Here is a 22,704-nt window from a genome sequence, read left to right as displayed (position 1 = left end):
CAGTAAAAAGTTTAAAAAAAAAATCAAATGTCATAAATTTAGGCCCAAATGTATTCTGCTACATGTCTTTGCTTAAAAAAAAAAAAAATCCCAGTACGTGCAAATTAATTGGTTTACATGAAAGTTATAGCAACTACAAAAGGCGGTATAGATACTGAGATTTTTTTTTTTTTATACTAGTAATGGCAAAGATCAGTGACTTATAGCAGGACTGTGGGATGCATTCTGACACTGGGGAGGGGAACTAACCATAGCCGACATCCCCAGTGAAATCAATACAGTGATCAGTGCTAATAAAAAGCACTGACACGTTAGTAATGACACTGGGCAGGAAAGGGTTAACATCTGGGGTGATCAAAGGGTTAACTGTGGGCTTTACACTGTAAGCACACAGCTTTGTATGGCTCTGCTATGCAGAGCCATACAAAGAGTGCAGGAGCTGACAGGGGAGAGATCTGTATTGTTTACATATAGATCTTTCCTCCGCTGGTGATGCACGGCAATTGCTGGCAGGCAATCACCGGCTGGGACCCGGTGATTTACAGGCGAGGCTGCCAGTGGCTGCACGGGTAGGGCGTGCACCCCCTACCCGGAAATGCAAAATCACACACACATATTATATACATACATACATACACGAACTTGCGCACCCCTGCCACCCTGTAGCAGTATTTCTGCTATAGGGCGGCGGGAAAGTAGTAGAAGAAAGTAGTAGAAGAAAGCCAAGTTCACCATATATGTATACACACATACACACCTTGGAAGGTAAATTAACATATATATATATATATATATATATATATATATATATATATACACACACACACACATACATACATATATATATGAATTTCAATAAACAGCTACAGGTTCACCTTACTGGCTCACAACCTATGGAGGGAGAGTTGCTTATAGCGGGAGAAAGGGTGTGTATCACAGCTTACAATTGACAATTGAGGCACCAAGTCAAGAAATTTCCTTAACATATGCACCAGGGTTTTTGGGTCCTCAGTGTATGTTGGAGCTCATTTCAAAAGTAACATAGGTGTGTGGAACAATGAGGAGCAATCTTCCTCCAAGCGCAAAGAAAAGACTAGCACAAATACAAGTCTGGTCTGTTCTCAGGTATAGCAAAAAAAAACCCCAAAAAACACCATGTTCCCCCTCACACTGGGGTTGATTTGGAGATTGTAAAATCTGGTGCAGCTCTGCATAGAAACCAATCAGCTTCCAGGTTTATTGTCAAAGCTTAACTGAACAAGCTGAAGATAGAAGCGGATTGGCTACCATGTACAGCTGCACCAAATTTCGCACTATCCAGTTTTAGTAAATCAACCCTTATGTCTCTAAAAAAAATAAAGAAGTTCTGAACTGTGGTGCTACACAAGGAATTTGAAAGTCAGCAAGACCAATATGGTCACCAAAGAAAGGGTGCCAAACAGTCAATAAAGCAAACCCATGTCATGCCAATTTTTGGCAATATTGCAAGAAACAAAAAGAAGCTATACAAGATTGTGGAAGACAGCAAGGTAAAAAAAGGAAAAATGGAGAAAAAAAGTGCTGGGTCAATGGAAGACTTTCAGGAAATGAGAGACAGCCATGATGTAACACTGAACATTAACCTGGCAAAAGAACAGGGAAACGGAAAACAGTAGAAGCAAGGCTCCAGGTTTGAAGTTCACAAAAGACCTTCTCCACTGCCAGTGGCACTCAAATTGCAGCACCATTGCTGAGGGACAAGAAGTCAGGAAGAACTTGCGATCCGATGAAATGCTGCTTTCCCATAAGACTCTGGTGGCCATCTTGGGTCAGGAAGAGCCTATTTCAGACTCTAGCTCTGGGGTTTGGCACGCAATTCTGCAAGTAGACAGTGGAGAGGCAGGTCTCCAGTTTGTCAGGGAAAGTGAATAGCAGTAAGGAAAGGTTCTGAGCAAGTAGGGACAAGATAGGGGTGCATTATCCTTCCTAGGAATCCTCCTCAGATTGGTCAGACCACATTCCGCCCTCAAGGACAGACACTGTTGATGCATCAGTACCTGCTCCAATCTTCATCCTTACATAGAACTGTGTGTTCCCAGCTGGGTGCCATCCTACTGGGCTGTTTGTGTCTTTGAGCCATTTGTTTGATACATACAAGTTTTGTTAACTGCAACTGCACCTTGCAGCACCCACCCTGAACCTCAATAGTTATGGTGGTGGTAATGGGTATAGATGTGTTGAAGCACCCTGAAGTGCCTGGTACAATTCAAATATGGCATAGCCTTTCACTATTGAAAACGGTCATAAAAAAATTGTGTGAATATTATTCTGGAATTATCCAGTCATACGAAAAGCAAAATTCCTTTTCACGTTGAATACCCAATCATGTGCAGATGTTTTTCGCATGATTTGATAACAGAAGTTAAAATTTCACACTTTTTTTTTATGAAGATTCTGAAATTTTAGTAAATCGTTCCAATTTTTTCTAGGGACAGGCTCACTTTAAAGCGAAGTGGGGGGAGTGCACAATGGCTGTGAGAACATTTAGATCTTGGCCATATAAGATGCTATAGAGAAAACATTTTGTTAGGTTATGTTTGCAGAACAGGTCCTGACATTTGTACATTTTCACTTTAGAAGCAAATGACTATAGGGTGTCAATAATTTAAGAGCCAAACTTAAGCAGCTTATGTTATGGATTATACACAAGATCATGAAAATAATGAAATACATGCACATTGGTTTGAACGCTTTATCGATGACCTCTGCATTGAAGTTTCCAGGAACTATCAATATTTCAGCACGATTTGGGTATTTATCATCAATGAGTTCCCAGCTAGCTTAGTATCGCTCTTTTACTGCAGGTGAATCCAGCAGCATCCTCCAAGAGATGGAGAAGCCTCTAATGACGGCACAGATCCTGCACCTGTGTCCCCGCTCTGAGGACTCTGCGCTGATCATGGTGTATGACTGACAACCGCTGGAATCAAAGACTATACAGAAAATACAGTATACTAAGCAAATGACTAGCCATCAACATTCTCTTCACTGGCTCACACATGAACTCTTCTGAGATCTATTAAATTATGGATAGCACACAAGTTTCCATATTCTGACATCTGCTACCCATTTAAAGAGACACCAGTCAAAAAAATAATTATACTGGAAACTTTCTACAAAGCCTTTTCTCTTTCTGTGATCAGCCCTTGGCCCCGTGTCACTTGGACATTATAGACTGAAGTTTTTACAAGTTTTTCCCAAGACCTCCTCGTTGCAGCATCTGCACCACATTTATTCACCCACGGTGACAGCCAAATCTGTCAAATATGACCCATCATACCATTTATGTTATAACAAGTGGATAAGATCAAATATTGCTTTTCTTCCAGTGGTCTTTGAACATATCGAATTGATAGTCAAATATCTCTCAATTACATCCATCTGTTTAACCTGGTCTAGGGATGGCAAAGTAGGCTGTATTACTTAGGCACACAGGACCTTTTTTTCCCTCCCCTGGGTGCCTATTTTCCAGGGGAGGAAAAAAGCAGCATTTAAAAAAAATAGAATTAAAAAAACAAAAAACGTACCTAAAGCCACGTTTTGCAAACACGTTTAGGCACATCAAGCATTTGGATGTCCATTCCATTTGCCAGAATAGTATTTATTCTGGCCATTGAAATGAATGAACACCCCAACGCTTTATAAATCTGGTGCTCAAATATGTTTACACGTTTTTAGGCACGTCAAGTTTTTCTTTTATGCTGGAACACTCCCCTCCTGAATGAGCTGGCCCTGGGGGGGGGATTCTGCCTCCAAACGCCTGTAAAAGCCTATGCGTCCATGCAAGCATAGGTGAACATTCAGGAGCGTTCACATGGAAAACGTGGGAACATGGAAAAGCGATGACAGAAGAAGAAGACATCAAGTTTGCCCATTTTGCTTTGTTTTGTTTTTTTCGTTAGTATAGGAGTATAGATCTATGCTTGTCCCAAGCGTGTTTGAAGTGATTGACTGTTGACTGGCTCACTACCTCTGCTGGACTGGAAGTTCATTCCAAGCATCAACTACTTTTTCAGTAAAAATACTTTGAGATTAGTTTTGAACTTGAACAGTTACTTTTAGAGTCAGGAAAAAAAAAAAAAAAGCAAAAACGCCTCAAAGCGGTATTTAAAGCGTCCTTTTCCTCGCTCCAGCAGGCTCCCACAATCCGTGTGACCAGTCCCCCACAGCTTCCCCTGTAAAACTGATCACACTCCTGACTCCACCATGTACAATATGGGGTTAACAGCCCTACACTGTACATGATGATGCCAAGACCCTGCCCATAGGCTGGAGCTTTAGGGCCCGGTCACACTGGAACACGGTGCAGGAAACCAGCATTCTTTGCTGGTTTCCTGCACTGCAGTCAAATCACACTGCCCCTGTGATCTGCAGTGGGTGTCAATGCAAAGTTAACAACACACCAAACGCAGTGTGGTTGCTAACACCGCAACGCATGTTGCAGAAGTACCATGTGATCCGGTTGCAGTGCGTTTCAAAAAGTAGTGCATACACAACTTTTGGTGCGGTGCAATTTCAGCCCACTCAAAATGAATGGGCTAAAACTGCACGAGAATCACACAGGAATACACAGCATGTTTCTGTGCGATTCACATGCAGCTCCTAGAATGAATGGGCCCTTAGGCCCCGTGCACATCTGGGCATTTGCAATCTCAGGCAGAATCTCTCCTATTCTGCCCATGATCCCGAAAAACACTCAGCAAAAATGACAAATCGCACCATGACTGTTGGTGACTTTCATTCTCATTGGTGTCAAAACGCAGTGCAGTTCTGTAATGATTATCGCTCAATAAATCGCACTGCAACCGCATTACGCGAAGCTTGTCACTCAAAAAGGAGAAGGATCTTCTTTGGAGTGACAAGCTTTGCGCAATGCAGTTTAGCGTGATCTATCCTGTGACAAAAGTGGCAGAACTGCACTTCCCAGAGCGTTTTGGAATCGTGGGATGTGAACAGGGCCTTAGGAAGAGAACAGCACTGGAGTGGGGAGTCAGGTAATGAATACAGCTTCTTCGGCAAACCCCTACAATTAGCGAACAGTTAACCCTTGCAGTGCTGAGGTTTTTTTTGTTGGGCTTTATTCCACCTGGTTGCAAATCATTTTGCAAGGAGACTGGTGCAAAATAATTTTGTGCGTTAACACATCTGTTTTTGTACAAGGATGTGTGTTGCATTCAAGGGCGTCCCTAGGGTTGGTGTCACCCGGTGCGATAACACTTGGTGACACCCCCTCCGACGATCCCTGCAGAATCGATCGGATCTGCGGATTGAGCATAATGGATTGGACTCCGATCCATTATCCTCCCCAATCCGCAGATCGTCGGCTTGCTTTACAACTTACCTTTTCGTGGAGCGGGTCGGGTGTCACCCCCGTATAGGTTGCATGCTGACGATCCCTGCTGGATGGATCTGCAGATTGGGGAGCATAATGGATCGGACTCTGATCCATTATGTTCAATCCGCAGATCCGATCCATCCTGCGGAGGATCGTTGGCTTGCTTTACAACTTACCTTTTCATGGAGTGGGTCCAACGTCACTCCATATAGGTTGCATGCTGACGATCCCTGCAGGATGGATCGGATCTGCAGACTGAGCATAATGGATAGGAGTCCGATCCATTATCCTCCCCAATCCACAGATCTGATCGATCCTGCGGGGATCGTCAGCATGCAACCTATACGGGGGTGACACCCCACCCACTCGACAAAAAGGTAAGTTGTAAAGCAAGCCGACGATCCCCGCAGGATGGATCGGATCTGCAGATTGGGGAGCATAATGGATCGGACTCCGATCCATTATGTTCAATCTGCAGATCCGATCCATCCTGCAGGGATCGTTGGCTTGCTTTACAACTTACCTTTTTGTGGAGCGGGTCCGGTGTCACCACGTGCGGTAGGTGTCACCTGATGTGGCGCGCACCCCCCACACCTGCCTAGGGATGCCACTGGTTGTATTAAAGCAGCCAATTTGCTTTGGCTAGGCCTTCAAAACACTTAATTGCAAAAATAACCCTCTTGTACCGTTTTGGGTGGCACACAACATGAACAGCATTCACACCCATGCACTTTGCTGCACTAGGGTGCATGTACATTTTTTCCTTCCAGTATAAATTCACTGGGGTTCTTTTAAAAATGTATGGCAGTGCGATATAAACAGCTCATTCCTGCGCATAATAGAAATTCTACTTAAAATGCCATTTTTTAGTGCGTATTACCGAAAAGCGTAGATGTGAATCCGGCCTTGAAGCCTACCTAGAGAATAGTCGCTTCCTGCAGATTGTACTCCTGACCCCGGGAAATGTCACAAACCAGGATTCATATGAACGTTTCAGCATCTTCTCGAATCACGAGCATTTCAGATAACGCTGTGGCCATGCAAGGTTTATAATCCTATGTGCAGCTGACTTTCTCGCAGTAATCCTATTGAAACACACTGCAGTCAGCCAATTTTAGGCTCCCGCTGTAGAAAATGACTTATAACAGAACAACACAAAGTCGTCCAGGAAAAAAAAAAAAAAAAAAATCACGAATCTATCAAACAGCTCATTCAGGAGAATGCAACTGTTCAGACTGATGATCAGTACTGCAAGCTTTTCTACGCAGATTAGTTCACAGAACTTCAGAGGTTTCAAGCCAATCTGTGGGTAAAGCTGAAACATGATGAGAAAATATTGTCCAAATACAAGAGGCAGGTGTATTCTTGAATCTTGCTGTGCTTTGTGTATTTCTTCCACATCTGTAGCATAAAAATTGCCCTTTATGCAGAGACTTTCTGAAATAAGACCTGTCTGCTGCACTCTCTTCTTGTGCAGGATGACTAGTCTTGTATCCGCCCCCTCCTGTAGTGGGTGGACCTGCTGAGTCCCTCCCACAGCTCTGTTTACTGAAGAGGTTATGTCAGGAATGGACTTGCCAATAATGGTGGGACTCACCTGCCTTGTGGGCTGCAGTACCAGGGCTGGCCAGCGGGTGCTCTCAGCAATCAGAGACTCAACCCTGCAGTCAGCCAAACACCTGAAGCTGATTACGGAGGTGTATTTAAGGGATGGCCAAACCTGCAGTCTGGGCCTTGGTGTGTGTTTTTCCATGGGCCCCTGTATCTTGTTACCTGCATTCCTGTTCCCGCCTGACTGACTTGTTGCCGACCCTGCTTGATCCTGACCTCTGCTGACTTCTCCTCTTTGATCCCTGGCTTGTGACCCCGACCATTCTCTGCCTGACCCCCTGTACCTACCTGCCCATTAGTTGCTGTACCCAGCTTGTGACCTGACTACTCTCTGCCTGCTCCTCCTGTTCCTACCTGTCCGATTGTTATTGACCCGGCCTGCCTGACTACGCTTGCATTGTATGTATTGTTATCTGTGGGTGGTTTGGTTTGGTTCGTTGCACTGTGTTTATGTTTTAGTATTGCACTGCGTTTTGTATTGTTAGTATTAATTATATTGTTTATAACATATCTGAAGCCTGCGTTTCCCTGCGTCAGTTCACATACCTCTGGTCATACCCGGAGCCCTGACAGGTTATGTGAAGCCCAATGATCATGTCACTGCTACCTTTACAAAGGGGAAATCTTGGTTTGCAAAGAAATTTGGTGAACACAAAATGTAAACACACTGACCAGCTACTTTATTAGGTACACTTGGTTGGTTATGGGTTGGACCCCCTTTTGCCTTCAGAACTGTCTTAATTCTTCATGGCATAGATTGAACAAGGTGTTGGAAACATTCCTCAGAGATGTTGGTCCATATAGACATGAGTTACTGTTGCCTGTCATCTCGGACCAGTCTACCCATTCTCCTCTGACATCAAAAAGGCATTTTCGTCCCACACAACGGTCGCTCACTAGAAATTTTCTCTTTTTTCGGACCATTCTCCTTAAAGCCTAGAGATGGTTGTATGTGAAAATCCCAGTAGATCAGCAGTTTTTGAAATATGCAGACCAACCTGTCTGCCACCAACAACCATGCCACGTTCAAAGTCACTTAAATCCCCTTTCTTCCCCATTCTGATGCACAATTTGAACTTCAGCAAGACGCCTTCACCTTCTCAACATGCCTAAGTGCATTGAGTTGCTGCCATGGGATTGGCTGATTAGCAATTTGTGTTACAAAGCAATTGAACAGGCGTACATTTATATATATGTTTATTAGGTTTTATACGCAGAGTTCAGCTTTAAAGCCACATCACAGGTCAGTATTTGGTATTAATCATTCCAGGTAAGTAGGAAGATGTGGTCCTCTCTCTCTGCCTCCCACAGTTCTTTGCTCTATGCCAGGTCTGAGCATGGCTATACAGGGTGTGGAGTAGCTGGCTCTGCCATGTGCAAGTTTCAACTTTCAAAAAGTCAAAACTTGTTGAACTTTTGAAAGATCATGCATCAGATGAGCCAACAAAGGAGGCTTCAAAATGTGGCATTGGACACGCTTTAAGCACTCTGAATGCCACAAAGCCCGTGTCACTAAACAAAATGGTAAGCTTACAATCCTGTCTATACGTTGAGTTTGTTTTACTTCAAAATTTTTACCCTATGTCTCTTTCTTGGCGCTTCAATGGGTCTCCAAAGCCTCCATAAAAGTCTTTGACAAAGCTCACCAGCATCTGCAACTTTTATTCAGAATTAATTTAACTTTGTTTTGTAGGTTTTACAGGTTATGAGATATCCCAAGATGCGCTAGGAAACCAATAAGCAAACAAGAAAAGCATCATCAGCAGTCACTTCCGGTTCATGGGTATATATAGTGTCTGGTGCAAATGGGGTGGTGTGGAGCAGCAGGAAGGTGAGCGAGGTCCAGACTGGATCAATTAGATAGCACAAGTGGTGTGCAACGTGGGAATGCTATAGTGGAAGGTAGTGGAAACCTAAGCGAAAGGCCTGAGCAGCAGAGGATCAGCAGAGGTGGGGGACCAGAGCAGGAGAATCTAGCAATGTCACATGGGGTACACAGCGTGGGAGCAATAGAGCGGGAGGTGGGCAAGGACTGGAGAGAGAGGAGGATCAGCAGAGCTGCGGGTTACTACTGAGCAGGGGATCTGCTAAACAAGGGTAGCAATGAGCTGGAGCTTTGTTGAGTGGCGGGTATTACTGAGCTGGGGTTCTACGAGGCCACTTTAAAACAGATAGAAAATTAAAAACACACAAACACTGCGCATTTGCCAAGCTTCATTAAAGCTTTAAATACGCACCACTGAAGCAAAAAAAAAAAAAAAAGTGTGTTAAAGTTGAAGCAAGTGTAAATGAGCCCTTAGAGAGCTGTAGAGGTGTCAGTGGGGGTGGGTTGGTGGGGGTTTCCCCATTTGCTCTATGACACACTCGAAATACAAAGATATTACCTGACTTGATGCTAAAGGTTGTGTTGGCCTTTAAAGCCAAACTTCAGCCACTGACCACCTATAAGCAACAACAAAAGTAATTGCCATCTCTGCCTTTGTTGGAGGGATTCTGCTAAGCTTTAGTCCTTCTCACCACCTTGGAAGTAATAAGAACATTTCTTCGCAAGGGGTCACAGACAGCAATAAGCTTCTCAACTCTGTCCAAAACTAGAATGAACATCACAGGGGAAGTTTCTCTGCCTATTTAAAATGCTTGTGACAACAGAAACCTTCCACTTTGATGAAAAATTAAGGGTTGGGAGGTTATAAAAGCTGGACTGTTTACACATGGCTGCCAATTACCACAACTGCATGTCTGCGTATTCCCACAGTGATACAGTGCCAAGTGTAAAACCAGGCCAGAAGGTTTTGTTTTGTTATTTAAGAACCAAAATTATATACATAAAAGTCACCGCAGGCCATGCCCATGTAAAAAAGACAAAAAAAAAAAAAAAAAAACACATACACACACCAAAACAACACAATCACACACACACAAATAAATACCACACACACACACAACTAAACAACACAACCACACACACAACTAAATACCACACACAACTAAACAACACAACCACACACACAACTAAATACCACACACACAACTAAACAACACAACCACAACTAAACAACCACAACCACACACAACTAAACAAACACAACCACACAACTAAACAAACACAACCACACAACTAAACACCACAACCACGCACAACTAAACAAACAACTAAACAAACACAACCACACAACTAAATAAACACAACCACACAACTAAACACCACAACCACACACTTCAGATAGACATAGATGGATCGAAATTTGGCCAGTTCATCAGGACTGGCCGAATTTAAAACAGTGCAGGTCGGTCTCTGTTCAAACGTTAATTATTCGATCAATTTCTATCAGACAAGCTAGAAAACTTTTGCTTCTGCTGATCAGTGTATTCTGACACCGAATGACCCACTGTCAGAATTGAATGTCCTAGCAGGGGGTGCGGAGATTCCCCCATTCACCTTGTTTGCATGGATGGTGGAATATGTTATTTTTCCTATTTAACCCCCCCCCCAAAAAAAAAAAAACACCATCTATGGCCAGCTTTATAAATGAGATCATGCTACTTTCTTTATTGGACTGCCCCTTTCCTACAGGTCCTTCCCAGGCTCTGGATCATACACCACCATTTTACCAATAACGCCACTGATGGCTGGTTTCTTCTTCCTTGTTTTGTGTCGGCTAACTGGTGACGCTGCCGAGGTGGCTTGTTGTTCCTTACAGCAGAGCTCCAGTCAACCAAAATAAATAAATAGAATAAAAGTCAGTAGCTGCTGACTTTTTTTTTTCTTCTTTTAAAAACAGCCACTCACCTGTCCCACTATCCAGCAGTGTACTCAATTACCTAATGCAGCTGGTGTCACTGTCTGTCCTCCCTCCCCGGCATCTTAAGTGTGGGCAACCCTGCTGTGACAGCTTACAGAAGGCTTTTGTGCCGCTGTCAGTCCCGCCCTCATCCCACCCTGCAATGTTGGCCAGTTGTAGTTGTAAAAAGTCCACTGACATTAGTAATCTACAAAATACCCATAACACATACAGGTATTTATTATTTATCACAGATATCACAATACTCCCTCTGACAATACTTTCATCTGCTTTTCTCTTCAGAAGGATGGCACCAACTTTATTCAGGCATCATCCAGGGTAAGCTCTATTTCCTGAATGAGATGGACAGTCATGTAAATCCTGGTGTTTGTGCCGTTCTTGTCTGTCTTCACAAATATCTGCAACAGATCAGCCCCATCAGATACATCTCACTCTGCGATTTGCTACAAAGTTACATTTCCAAAGACATGCTGGTAGATAATTGGTTCCTGTCTAAATTGGCCCTAGTATGTATGAAAGTGAGATAGGGACCTTAGATTGTACGCCCCTTGAGGGTTAGGGACTGACATGAATGTACAAATAAATATATATATATATACATACATACATACAAAGCGCTGCGTAAATTGACAGCGCTATAGAAGTACCTGTAATAAATATTAATAATGTACAGTCTGATCACTTTGGGAGAGGAGACTGAACATGTGCTTCCTCCTCCATGCAGCAGATTGATGACATCATCGCAGTCTAGGCAAAATCACTGACTGGAGCTCAAGGATGGTTTTTTATTGACAAAGGTACAGTTTTTTGAAAAATTACACAGTTGCTGTATATTTTGGGATATCAGGAAAGTATTCATGCAGACGGGTTACTAAAAGCCCACTTTCCCATTTCAAGCCTTCATTTTCAGTCATTATGACCCAAGTGTACCTTTAAGTCAAGGCTGGAAAACAGAATGGATTTCTCTCCCATCCTGCCACCCTCTTATTTCTGCCTGTTCTAAGTGTAGATTTTTTGACACATTTCCATGATTGCGTCTTAAATAGATTGTAATGGAGACTGAAAACCAGGCAAGACGTGAACTGCTTTTAAGCTGCTGTCAGAAAAAGTTGATGACACATTGAAGTACAAATAGCAGCAGACTCATTTAGCAGCCATAGTGTTAAATGCAATGACATTTGCAATACATCAAAAAAATAATCATTGCGCCACAGAGGCTGAAGCGTGGCGAAGGCAAATTTACAGCAGGGGAAAAAAAAATAAATAAATAAATAAAAATCAGGGCCAATGGAGAATAGATCCTTATAGAAGGGCAGCCTATAGTGGAAATATAAGAATGCAAAAGCATTCAACCATAAAGCAGCCACTTATGTTTTTAATGAGTTACCTCTACCACAGAGCGAGCTTCAAGAATCTAATTTTCACTTAGCTGACTCCACTTAATACAGCTGATGAATTTACAGTTTTTTGAAAACCTTTAAAAGTCTTTTCTGAAAAAAAAAAACAAAAAAAAACACACAACAATACTACAGTATATGACAAAGAATGCTGGTAACGTGGCACTGGATACATTTGCCATCCAGAGATGACCCCACAGGGCTACTGGGAGTGTACCTCTTGAAGACCTCAGTATGAATACTCTCCTATATTACCAATCACTTTAAAAGATTCCTAGGAAGGGTTGAAACAGACTGGTTGGCATGATAAACTTAACCACTTCAATACCAGGCACTTTCACCCCCTACCTGCCCAGGCCAATTTTCAGCTTTCAGCACTGTCACACTTTCAATGACCATTGTGCGGTCATGCAACACTGTACGCATATGAAATTTGTATCTTTTTTTTTTTTTTAGAATTTAAAATTGCCACTGGGTTTTTATTTAGATTTTTACAAAACTAAAAAAGACCGAAAATTTTGAAGGAAAAAAAAAAAAAAGAAGTTTCTGTTATAACATTCTGCAAAGTAATATTTCTTCTTCACTGATGGGCGCTAATGAGGCTGCACTGATAGGGCAGTCCTGATGAGCTGTACTGATGGGCACTGATTATCAGTGGAGACAAGCACTGACAGCCTTGTTGGGTGACAGCTTTCTTCCTCACAAAGACACATCATGTGAGGAAAAGACTGTTGATAACCGTCAAGTCTGTTTATATGTGATCAGATGGGATTGGACACAGCTGATCACATGTTAGAGGTCCACTGATTGGCCCTTCACCGTGATCTGTGATCAGCTGTGTTCAAAGGACACATCAGTCACAGAGCACACCCGCTTACGATCAGCCAGCAAGCTGATGGGGGGTAAAAAAAAAAAAAAGCAAAGTGGATGGTGGAATCAACCACTGCCTGCTTTCGGGACCAATCACTTGCATGTGATCGCTGCATGAGAGATTATATGTGAGTGGGTGTGATTAGCTATGGGACCCAGCAGTCTCCTAGTGCTTTCAATGGGGCTGCTTCGTGCAGCTAATTGCGGGAACCCCACTGGGGTTCTCATATGTTATTGGAGTGTTAGTGTATTCACAGGTGTGAATGCACCCCAAGTCAGAGAGCTTACACACAGAGCTAATAACACCCCTCCCCCACCATTGCAGTACATGAGCTGGATGATTGAGTGGGACCCTGGAGTCTGTTCTGTGCAACCTCCCTTTCGTTCCCCAAGGTGTGTGCAATGGAAGATCCAGCAGTGCTTAGAACCTAGGAACATACTGCCTTGGGTTTCTCCTTGACTCAAATTCAAGGCCGTCCGGAACACCGGAACAGTCTTATCTGGATGTGTGTATATATATATATATATATGTATATATATATATATATATATATTATATATACACACACACACGATTTGGCAATCCGAATAAACCGCTTTTATTCCCAAAATGTGACATCAGCAACTACCTAGTCATACTTGTGACAACAGACATTTATTAAACCTTCAGATCTAAGATCTCATACATATGAATGAAGAAAGAAGCAGTGCAGTTTTTCCTATCAGTCATCTTGACTATCTTAGTGTAGTCAGAGTCGGTCTGGGTATGCAAGTCAAAAGGTACAATCTAAATCAATGAGAAAAAAAAAAAAAGTTAAAAACAAAATGTTTCAGAGGATGTATATGAAATACAAATGTGATAATCACAGAAAACAGCAGAAAAGTGACCTTCGTCCACAGCCAGGGGAAATGTATGGAAATGGGATCCATCGTCAACTACATAATAAAGTCAGAACTTCTGTAAATCTTTCTAAATTCAAAGTAGCCGGTCACTTATTTATTACAGGTACTCATATAGTGCCATCAAGTTACGCAGCACTTTACATATATATTGTACATTTACATCAGCCCCTAACCCTCAAGCGGGATACAATCTAAGGTCCCTAACTCACATTCATAATACACATATAAGGACTAATTTGGACAGGATCCAATTAACCTACCAGCAGAGTACCCGGAGGAAAGCCACGCAGCCACAGGGAGAACGTGCAAACTCTGGGCAGCTAATGCCGTGAATGAGATTTGGCCCAATGACCCTAGTGCTGCCAGGCGGAAGTGCTAACCACTTAGCCACTGTGCTGCCCATTTAAACAGATTATTCTGTTTACTGTAGATCCATTTGATCAAATTCGAACTCCTCTTGCCAATGCCAGTGACAAAGCAAACAAATGAGAATAGAGTCCAACTATTCCAGGACATTGAAAATGTAGCTAGAGCTGCCCATACACAAATACATTTTTTTGAACAAATGTTCACACGAACATTCTCAGTAGATTCAATAACTTGACAGATGTCGAAGGTAATCAAACGTTCAGTTTTGGAATGAAAGTACATTTTCTGAACATAAATCACCTACACTTTAGAAGAACATTTTCCAACCTGTTGCTTCAAATGTTCTCATCACTATGGTTGAAACGAATATCAATTTGACTCCACTAAGCATTAGAAAATGGAATGAATGTTCCTCAAACAAAATAATTAGAAGGAAATTCTACTAGTGTATGGCCAACTTAAGTGGCGAGATACTAAATTGAATTGGACCGGCGTTTGTTGCATCTGTCCACCCATAAATAGGAGAAGCACGGTTTAGGTCTATCATGGTCTCCAATGGTCAGATTCTTGTGCTTTAGGTCTGTGTCTAATTCATACAGAAGTCCCAAACCCCCTGCTGGGTTTTATATATGTGTTATTAAAGCAGAAATCCAGCCTTTCCTTCAGCCTTGCACAGTTGTACAGGCTTTTCTTCTGTACCAAAATTTCTTACGCATTTCACTGCACACTGTGAGATTCTCACAGTGTGCATTAGACGCAGCAGCAAGTCAAATAGGGATCACATCATTTCCTTTGCATGCTCCAAGGGGCAGGGCCCTCCTAACTCTCTTGTATTGAACTGTATCATTGCTGTATTGTCTCCCTTTATATTGTAAAGCACTGAGCAAACTGTTGGCGCCATATAAATCCTGTATAATAATAATTTCCTGCCTGGTAGAAACTGCTTCCACCCCAGCCTGACTCTTCCTGCCCCCCCCCCCCCTCCCTTTCATTCACTGGTTTTCACTTCTTTGGTGTCTCAGCATCCCATTTAGATGTTACAGAAGGTGGTCTGCATGCAAACGTCACACAAAGATATCCGGTACACCAATAAGTGAAGACCCCACATTAGGGATGAAATTTCAGCATCTGAAAATAGCCCTACTGGCATTTTGTCGATAGAAAAAAGTGAGCTGATACAGGTGCTGATGAGAGATCCGGCCCCAATGAGGACCAGACTGTTAGGTTGGGGGGCGTACTGCAGATGGGGGGAGGGCGGCAGAGAAAGGCGGTTTTTAAATGCAATTGCCAGCTTTTTTTTTTCCCTTTACTATAGCGCGGCACCAGAAATTTTCATCTTGGTGCATCACTACCTCAAATCTTTACTGAGGTCTTAATTGCAATAACAGCATATTTAGCATGCAAGGACATCAAAGCCACCAATGTTTCACAGACAATACGAGCTGGAATCGAAACAATTCAAGACTAGTTTTGTAACTAGCCAACAGATGGCAGCACAAGTCAGCGTGCCAAAAGACCTCGTCCTGTGTATATCGGGAGTTGTGCAACTGGTGCTATTCTGACCACATCAGTTACCCCGTCTGCTATTTCCCCATGGACAGCAAGTTAGAACAAAGAGCAAAACGTGAAATTCTGCATGAAACTGGGGAAATCATTGGATCTCCACAATGCTGTCAAAACGGAGACCTTTGAGTTGGATCTTCATCTTCAAAAATGCAGCAAACAGGATCTTTAAAAAAAAACAAAAAAAAAACGCACCGGACGCACAACAGATCAGTGTGAAGAGTTCCATAAGAATACATGGTCACGCGATTTTCTTGCCGTTTTTAACGCAAAAGCGGAAGAAAAACCAGATCAGTGTGACAGCAGGCTATTAATAACTGACTTACAATAGGACTTGTATGGCATTTATTTGCTATAGTTTTTCCGACAACTATGGAGTTTCCCCTTCAAGCAAGTATCCTCCAAATATTTCTAGCAAGACAGAAATTGTAACAAGGAAACATCTGAAGTTAAGCGGTCGGTGTATTACATGTTCATCTTGTGTGTTTATTATTCTCATCTCTGTATGCAGAACATGGTAAAATATTTGTAGAACAATTATAAGACTCTTATTAAATCCTGATGATTTGGAAGATTTCTTTGTATTTGTAGAAGAGGCTCATTACACTTTATAAAGTGAACCATGCTACGTCTAGTATTGCCATGTCTACGTTATGACAGGTAAGTCGCTCACCCAAGTGTCCCAGTGCTTTCATACAGCAACATCAGAGCAGTTGACATACACTGACAGTTGACATACACTGACAGCGGATCAGTGTTACATCACACTATAGAATTGAAGGCACTATCAGGGATCCTTCCACTGAACAGCTTCTTCCTGTGGATTGTGCTTTGTAGTGATGACTCTCCAGCCTGCCAGCTCCCAATGTCATCAATCATCGAGGAACAACTGGTGGCAAGACACAAAAGAGTCATGTGTGCGGATTTACTATCAGCGTTGTCACAGGCGGCCCTCTAAGGAGAAGGTTTCCTCCCCAGAATACTGGATCTTACTGAATTTCTATCCGGAGCAAGAAAATTACAGAATGATGGACACTACAATGGAAGAGAACGCAGACGGCATCTCACATCCACCACAGAGATGCATTGTGCAGGCGTCCCCCGGTAACTAGGCTGCCTGTACACAACACAGTCCTCACATAGCTCAAGTTTCCTTGTTTGTGCTGCTGAAACTAAACATCCTCTGAGAACAAAGCAAGAGGAACTGGAAGCAGGGACCCAACCGAGCACTCCCGGTGTACGGAGGCAGGGACCCCACCGAGCACTCCCGGTGTACGGAGGCAGGGACCCCACCGAGCACTCCCGGTGTACGGAGGCAGGGACCCCACCGAGCACTCCCGGTGTACGGAGGCAGGGACCCCACCGAGCACTCCCGGTGTACGGAGGCAGGGACCCCACCGAGCACTCCCGGTGTACGGAGGCAGGGACCCCACCGAGCACTCCCGGTGTACGGAGGCAGGGACCCCACCGAGCACTCCCAGTGTACGGAGGCAGGGACCCCACCGAGCACTCCCAGTGTACGGAGGCAGGGACCCCACCGAGCACTCCCAGTGTACGGAGGCAGGGACCCCACCGAGCACTCCCAGTGTACGGGGGCAGGGACCCACCGAGCACTCCCAGTGTACGGAGGCAGGGACCCCACCGAGCACTCCCAGTGTACGGAGGCAGGGACCCAACCGAGCACTCCCAGTGTACGGAGGCAGGGACCCAACCGAGCACTCCCAGTGTACGGAGGCAGGAACCCAACCGAGCACTCTGCGGGGGTCTCGTAGTGCTCTATGCTTTGACATCTCCCAGTCACTCCAGAGAGAAGCTCTTTAGCCAATGGTACCCTTACCCCCGGCGGCGGAGGGGGGGGGGGTACACTAGGCGGTCAGCAGCACTCGGGCACACACAGGGAAGAGGGGGGCAGGCATAGAAGGATTATACCTCCTCGGACACAGTTTGTAATAATCCCCCCTTCACCCCATGCACACCCCAGGGAGAGGTAACAGCTTTTCATGCATGCCATGGCCCATCCTGCGTGTGATACAATCACAGCCAACAGCACACCAGGAAAGCAGAGAAGGAGAAGCCCTCCATCACAACACAATGCTCTCGCCTTCCCTGTGCCCCGGACATACCTCTGTGCCCACCCATCAGGGTCCCCGGCTATACTGAACCACATTCACATAGTTCAATGTAGACATGGCCACCAATCAAAAACCTTTCACTAAAATGCTGACCAATGAAATGATACCCGTTCCTTGGCCTGTGACCGGCTCCCTGTTTAAAGGGAAGGTAGCACATGTTCAGGTGAGAAGTACCTGTCATACTGACATTCTATGAGATATATTGGCTCCATCGATTGGCCAACGGTGATCCTGGACAGACTGCCCAACCAATCACTGATATACGTCAATGTGACTGCACTTTAGAACCAAAAATATGGAATTTCCCACCAAAAATCAACAGAACCAAGATCAGCCAGAAAAGAATTATCGAAAGCCCAGACAAGTTATTTCCCGCACTGCGAGGACTCCTCATCACCTGTGCTAATGTATCAATGATGGCCTTGCTGTAAAAGGTGCCCATACACTATACAACCTGAATGTACAATCTCCTTTAGATATAGCATCAACTATGGAATAGAAGAGCCTGCCTGATCTGATACGAATTAAAATGGTTTCTCTTCATATTACACGGTTTTTGTATAGCTAAAGCTCACCATACATGTTACAATCTGACCACACAATTTGTACAATCAACCTAACAGTGGCCACATGTGCTTCAGTTTTATTACCTAATCAAAATTATGGCATCTGCAAACAATCCAAAAGCCATAACTTCCCTCCTGATCAATTTAAATCAGATTTGATCAGAGTCTATCAGCCAGAGCAGAAAACTACCAGCTGTTTTGCATCGATTGGCAGCCCTGACATTCTTTTATCTTGAATCCGATCAGACGATGAGATTGCATGGTGGAAACAGAGACGCAAACAATAACCTACAATCGTATCTTCCAAGTAATCAATTGAAATCCCCTTCCCTATGTGTGACATGTTGGTCAATTGGGTTGTCAACTATCAATCGATTATTTCTATCAGGAGAGATTGATCAGAAAAGATCAATCATCAAATCATTAGATTTACCAAAACTATGGAATATGAACAGCAATCAATCTGTAGCCAATGCAGCAGACCTTGCCATACTTAGGTGTTGGTAGATCTAAAGGAGATTGTATACATTGTAAATGTATAGTGAGCCTTAACTAGGCTGAACAATCAGATTGTATGATGAATGGCAGGTTTAAAAGATCAAAAGGTGTTTCCAGAGTTTCAGGTTATATTTAATAAACTCTGCTGATGTGCCTAGTCCTGGGGGAGCACAGCCCTGCGATTGGCTCACAGACCTATGATGATGCTGGGTCTCCTTTCCTCCACATTGTAGTCTCCCCCCCTTCCCTCCACATTGAGATCTCTCCCCCCCCCTTCCCTCCACATTGAGATCTCACCCCCCCCCCTTTCCTCCACATTGTATCCCCCCCCCTTTCCTCCACATTGAGATCTCACCCTTTCCTCCACATTGAGATCTCACCCCCCCCCTTTCCTCCACATTGAGATCTCACCCCACCCCCTTTCCTCCACATTGAGATCTCACCCCACCCCCTTTCCTCCACATTGAGATCTCACCCCCTCCTTTCCTCCACATTGAGATCTCACCCCCCCTTTCCTCCACATTGAGATCTCACCCCCCCTTTCCTCCACATTGAGATCTCACCCCCCCCTTTCCTCCACATTGAGATCTCACCCCCCCCCTTCCCTCCACATTGAGATCTCACCCCCCCTTCCCTCCACATTGAGATCTCAACCCCCTCTTCCCTCCAGATTGAGATCTCACCCCCCCCCTCCCTCCACATTGAGATCTCACCCCCCCTTCCCTCCACATTGAGATCTCACCCCCCCCCCCTTTCCTCCACATTGAGATCTCACCCCCCCCTTTCCTCCACATTGAGATCTCACCCCCCCCCCTTTCCTCCACATTGAGATCTCACCCCCCCCCCTTTCCTCCACATTGAGATCTCACCCCCCCCCTTTCCTCCACATTGAGATCTCACCCCCCCTTTCCTCCACATTGAGATCTCAACCCCCCCCCTTTCCTCCACGTTGAGATCTCAACCCCCCCCCCTTTCCTCCACGTTGAGATCTCAACCCCCCCCCTTTCCTCCACGTTGAGATCTCAACCCCCCCCTTTCCTCCACGTTGAGATCTCAACCCCCCCCTCTTTCCTCCACATTGAGATCTCACCCCCCCTTTCCTCCACATTGAGATCTCACCCCCCCCTTTCCTCCACATTGAGATCTCAACCCCCCCTTTCCTCCACATTGAGATCTCAACCCCCCCCCCCTTCCTCCACATTGAGATCTCAACCCCCCCTTTCCTCCACATTGAGATCTCAACCCCCCCTTTCCTCCACATTGAGATCTCAACCCCCCCTTTCCTCCACATTGAGATCTCACCCCCCCTTTCTCCACATTGAGATCTCACCCCCCCCCCCTTTCCTCCACATTGAGATCTCACCCCCCCCTTTCCTCCACATTGCCACATTGAGATCTCACCCCCCTTTCCTCCACATTGAGATCTCAACCCCCCCTTTCCTCCACATTGAGATCTCACCCCCCCCCTTTCCTCCACATTGAGATCTCACCCCCCCCCTTCCCTCCACATTGAGATCTCACCCCCCCCCCCCACATTGAAGTCTCACACCCCCTCACATTGAAGTCTCACACCCCCCCCCCTTTACATTGAAGTCTCCCCCTCTTACCTCTACATTGAAGTCTCATCCCCCCCTTTACATTGAAGTCTCATTCCCTCCCTTTGCATTGAAGTCTCATTCCCTCCCTTTGCATTGAAGTCTCATTCCCTCCCTTTGCATTGAAGTGCCACCCCCCCCCCCCCCCCCTCTGCAATGAAGTCCCACACCCCTCCTCTGCAATGAAGTCCCACACCCCCCCTCTGCAATGAAGTCTCACACCCCCCTTTACATTGAAGTCTCACACCCCCCCTTTACATTGAAGTCTCACTCCTCCCTTTTACACTGAAGTCTCACCCCCCCCCCCCCCCTCACATTGAAGTCACACCCCCCCTCCTCACATTGAAGTCTCACCCCCCCCCCCCTCACATTGAGGTCTGACCCCCCCTTACATTGAAGTCTCCCCCTCTTACCTCTACATTGAAGTCTCATCCCCCCTTTTACATTGAAGTCTCATTCCCCCCTTTTACATTGAAGTCTCCCACTCTTACCTCTACATTGAAGTCTCCCACTCTTACCTCTACATTGAAGTATCCCCCCTTTACATTGGAGTCCCCCCTCTTACCTCTACATTGAAGTCTCTGTCCTCGGCACACACAGCACATACAATCCACAGCACGCCCTGCCACACCAGCCCCAGTGAGTGGAGGAAATCTCGGGATGTGGAGCCGGGTGTGATCAGGAGCATGGTGATCCTCCTGACACCGAGTCCGCTCCTTCAGAAAGTCCCCAGCGTTCCCGGCACGGAGAGCCCAGCACAAGGGATGCTCTGCTGCGATGGAGGCACGACGATCGGAGGGCCACACACAGGTGGGATCCTCTGCATAACCAGCGAGAGAGGCGCTCCAGCGTCCAGGCAGAAAGAAGAGAGCCCCCCCGGACGGTGTCCCCGGTTATCCCCGTGTACAGCGAGGCCTGTGTGCCCAGCCTGCCTCTCCTCTCCTCCCTGTGTGCTCCGTCTCCTCTACGGGAATGTCCATCCTTCATCAGCATAACCCCGCCCCGCACCGGCCTTCTTAAAGAAACCGCTGCATCCCCCGCACGGAGCATGCGCACTGCACGCCGCATCACCCTCCGCTGGCAACTGGATATAATGTAACCGACCGGACTGAAACGCCATGTAACCAATCTGTGATATTGTATCCAACACGGGAACACACGGGATGTGTGGAAGACTAGACCCCACCTATACCTGAAGCCATTTACTAAGGGGCTCACTGTCGTGGTGGGGATTTGAACCCTCAACCCTAGTGCTGCTAGGCAGAAGTGCTAACCACTTACCCACTGTGTTGTCTGCTTCTTTTTCTGCTTCTTTTTTTGTGTGCATATGTTACATTCTGCATTTTTGGCCATAAAATTGTGTAACACCCCAGAGTGTTATATATATTTAATTTAAAAAAATTGCTTGCACCTGAAATGTTATGAAAAACTATAAACTATGGAACTCAAACATCTCCAAAGTGTGCCCATTAATTTAGAGATAACTGTGAGCTCTAGTCCTAGAATTATTGTCCCCACTCCAACATTTGCGGCAATACCTTGCATGGTGCGAGTGCAGGTCATGTACACATACGCACCCTGTGCATGTGCGTGTGTCTGCAAGGCAGAAGTGCTAACCACTTACCCACTGTGCTGTCTGCTTCCTTTTTGCTTCTTGTCTGCAAGGCAGTGTGTCTGCAAGGCAATGGGGGTTACAATTAATTTACTACGGCAGAGCAGCCCCACTGCGCCGCATCACGTTAGGTCCATATATATTTGGAAACAGGCACAACTTTAGTTTTTTCAGGTATTAACCAAAACATATTCAAGCTATAGTTATATAATGGATATGGGCTGAAAGTGCACACTCTCAGGTTTAATTTGAGGGTATGTGTGACGAACGTGGCGTCAGACCCCTGACCTTCTCACCAACTCGTGACCGAAGGACTAGCCAATCTAACACCGTGATGTCACGTGCGTAACAATACCACGCCCAGCTGCACCCTGCACACCGATTTTCCAGCTAATTGAACCACAATCGACG

The 22,704-nt window shown here is 45.1% G+C and overlaps 1 protein-coding gene across 1 annotated transcript in view; it reads right to left on the bottom strand.

The window, feature by feature from the left end:
* MMP16 (matrix metallopeptidase 16) overlaps window positions 1–21,671 on the bottom strand; it is a 307,082-nt gene extending 285,411 nt beyond the window's left edge. Inside the window, exon 1 of the mRNA XM_089679703.1 lies at window positions 21,247–21,671. Within this exon, the coding sequence (XP_089535829.1) occupies window positions 21,247–21,369 (123 nt within the window). The 5' untranslated portion in view covers window positions 21,370–21,671. The remainder of the gene's footprint in view (window positions 1–21,246) is intronic.
* Between the last annotated feature and the right edge of the window lie 1,033 nt (window positions 21,672–22,704).

The sequence above is a fragment of the Staurois parvus genome, unplaced genomic scaffold (genome assembly GCF_062004578.1).
Source record: "Staurois parvus isolate SC_StPar_1 unplaced genomic scaffold, SC_StPar_1.0 ptg000230l, whole genome shotgun sequence".
Classification (NCBI taxonomy): Eukaryota; Metazoa; Chordata; class Amphibia; order Anura; family Ranidae; genus Staurois; species Staurois parvus.
Note: the sequence above shows the minus strand (reverse complement) of the source record. Positions and strands in the feature narration are given on the sequence as shown.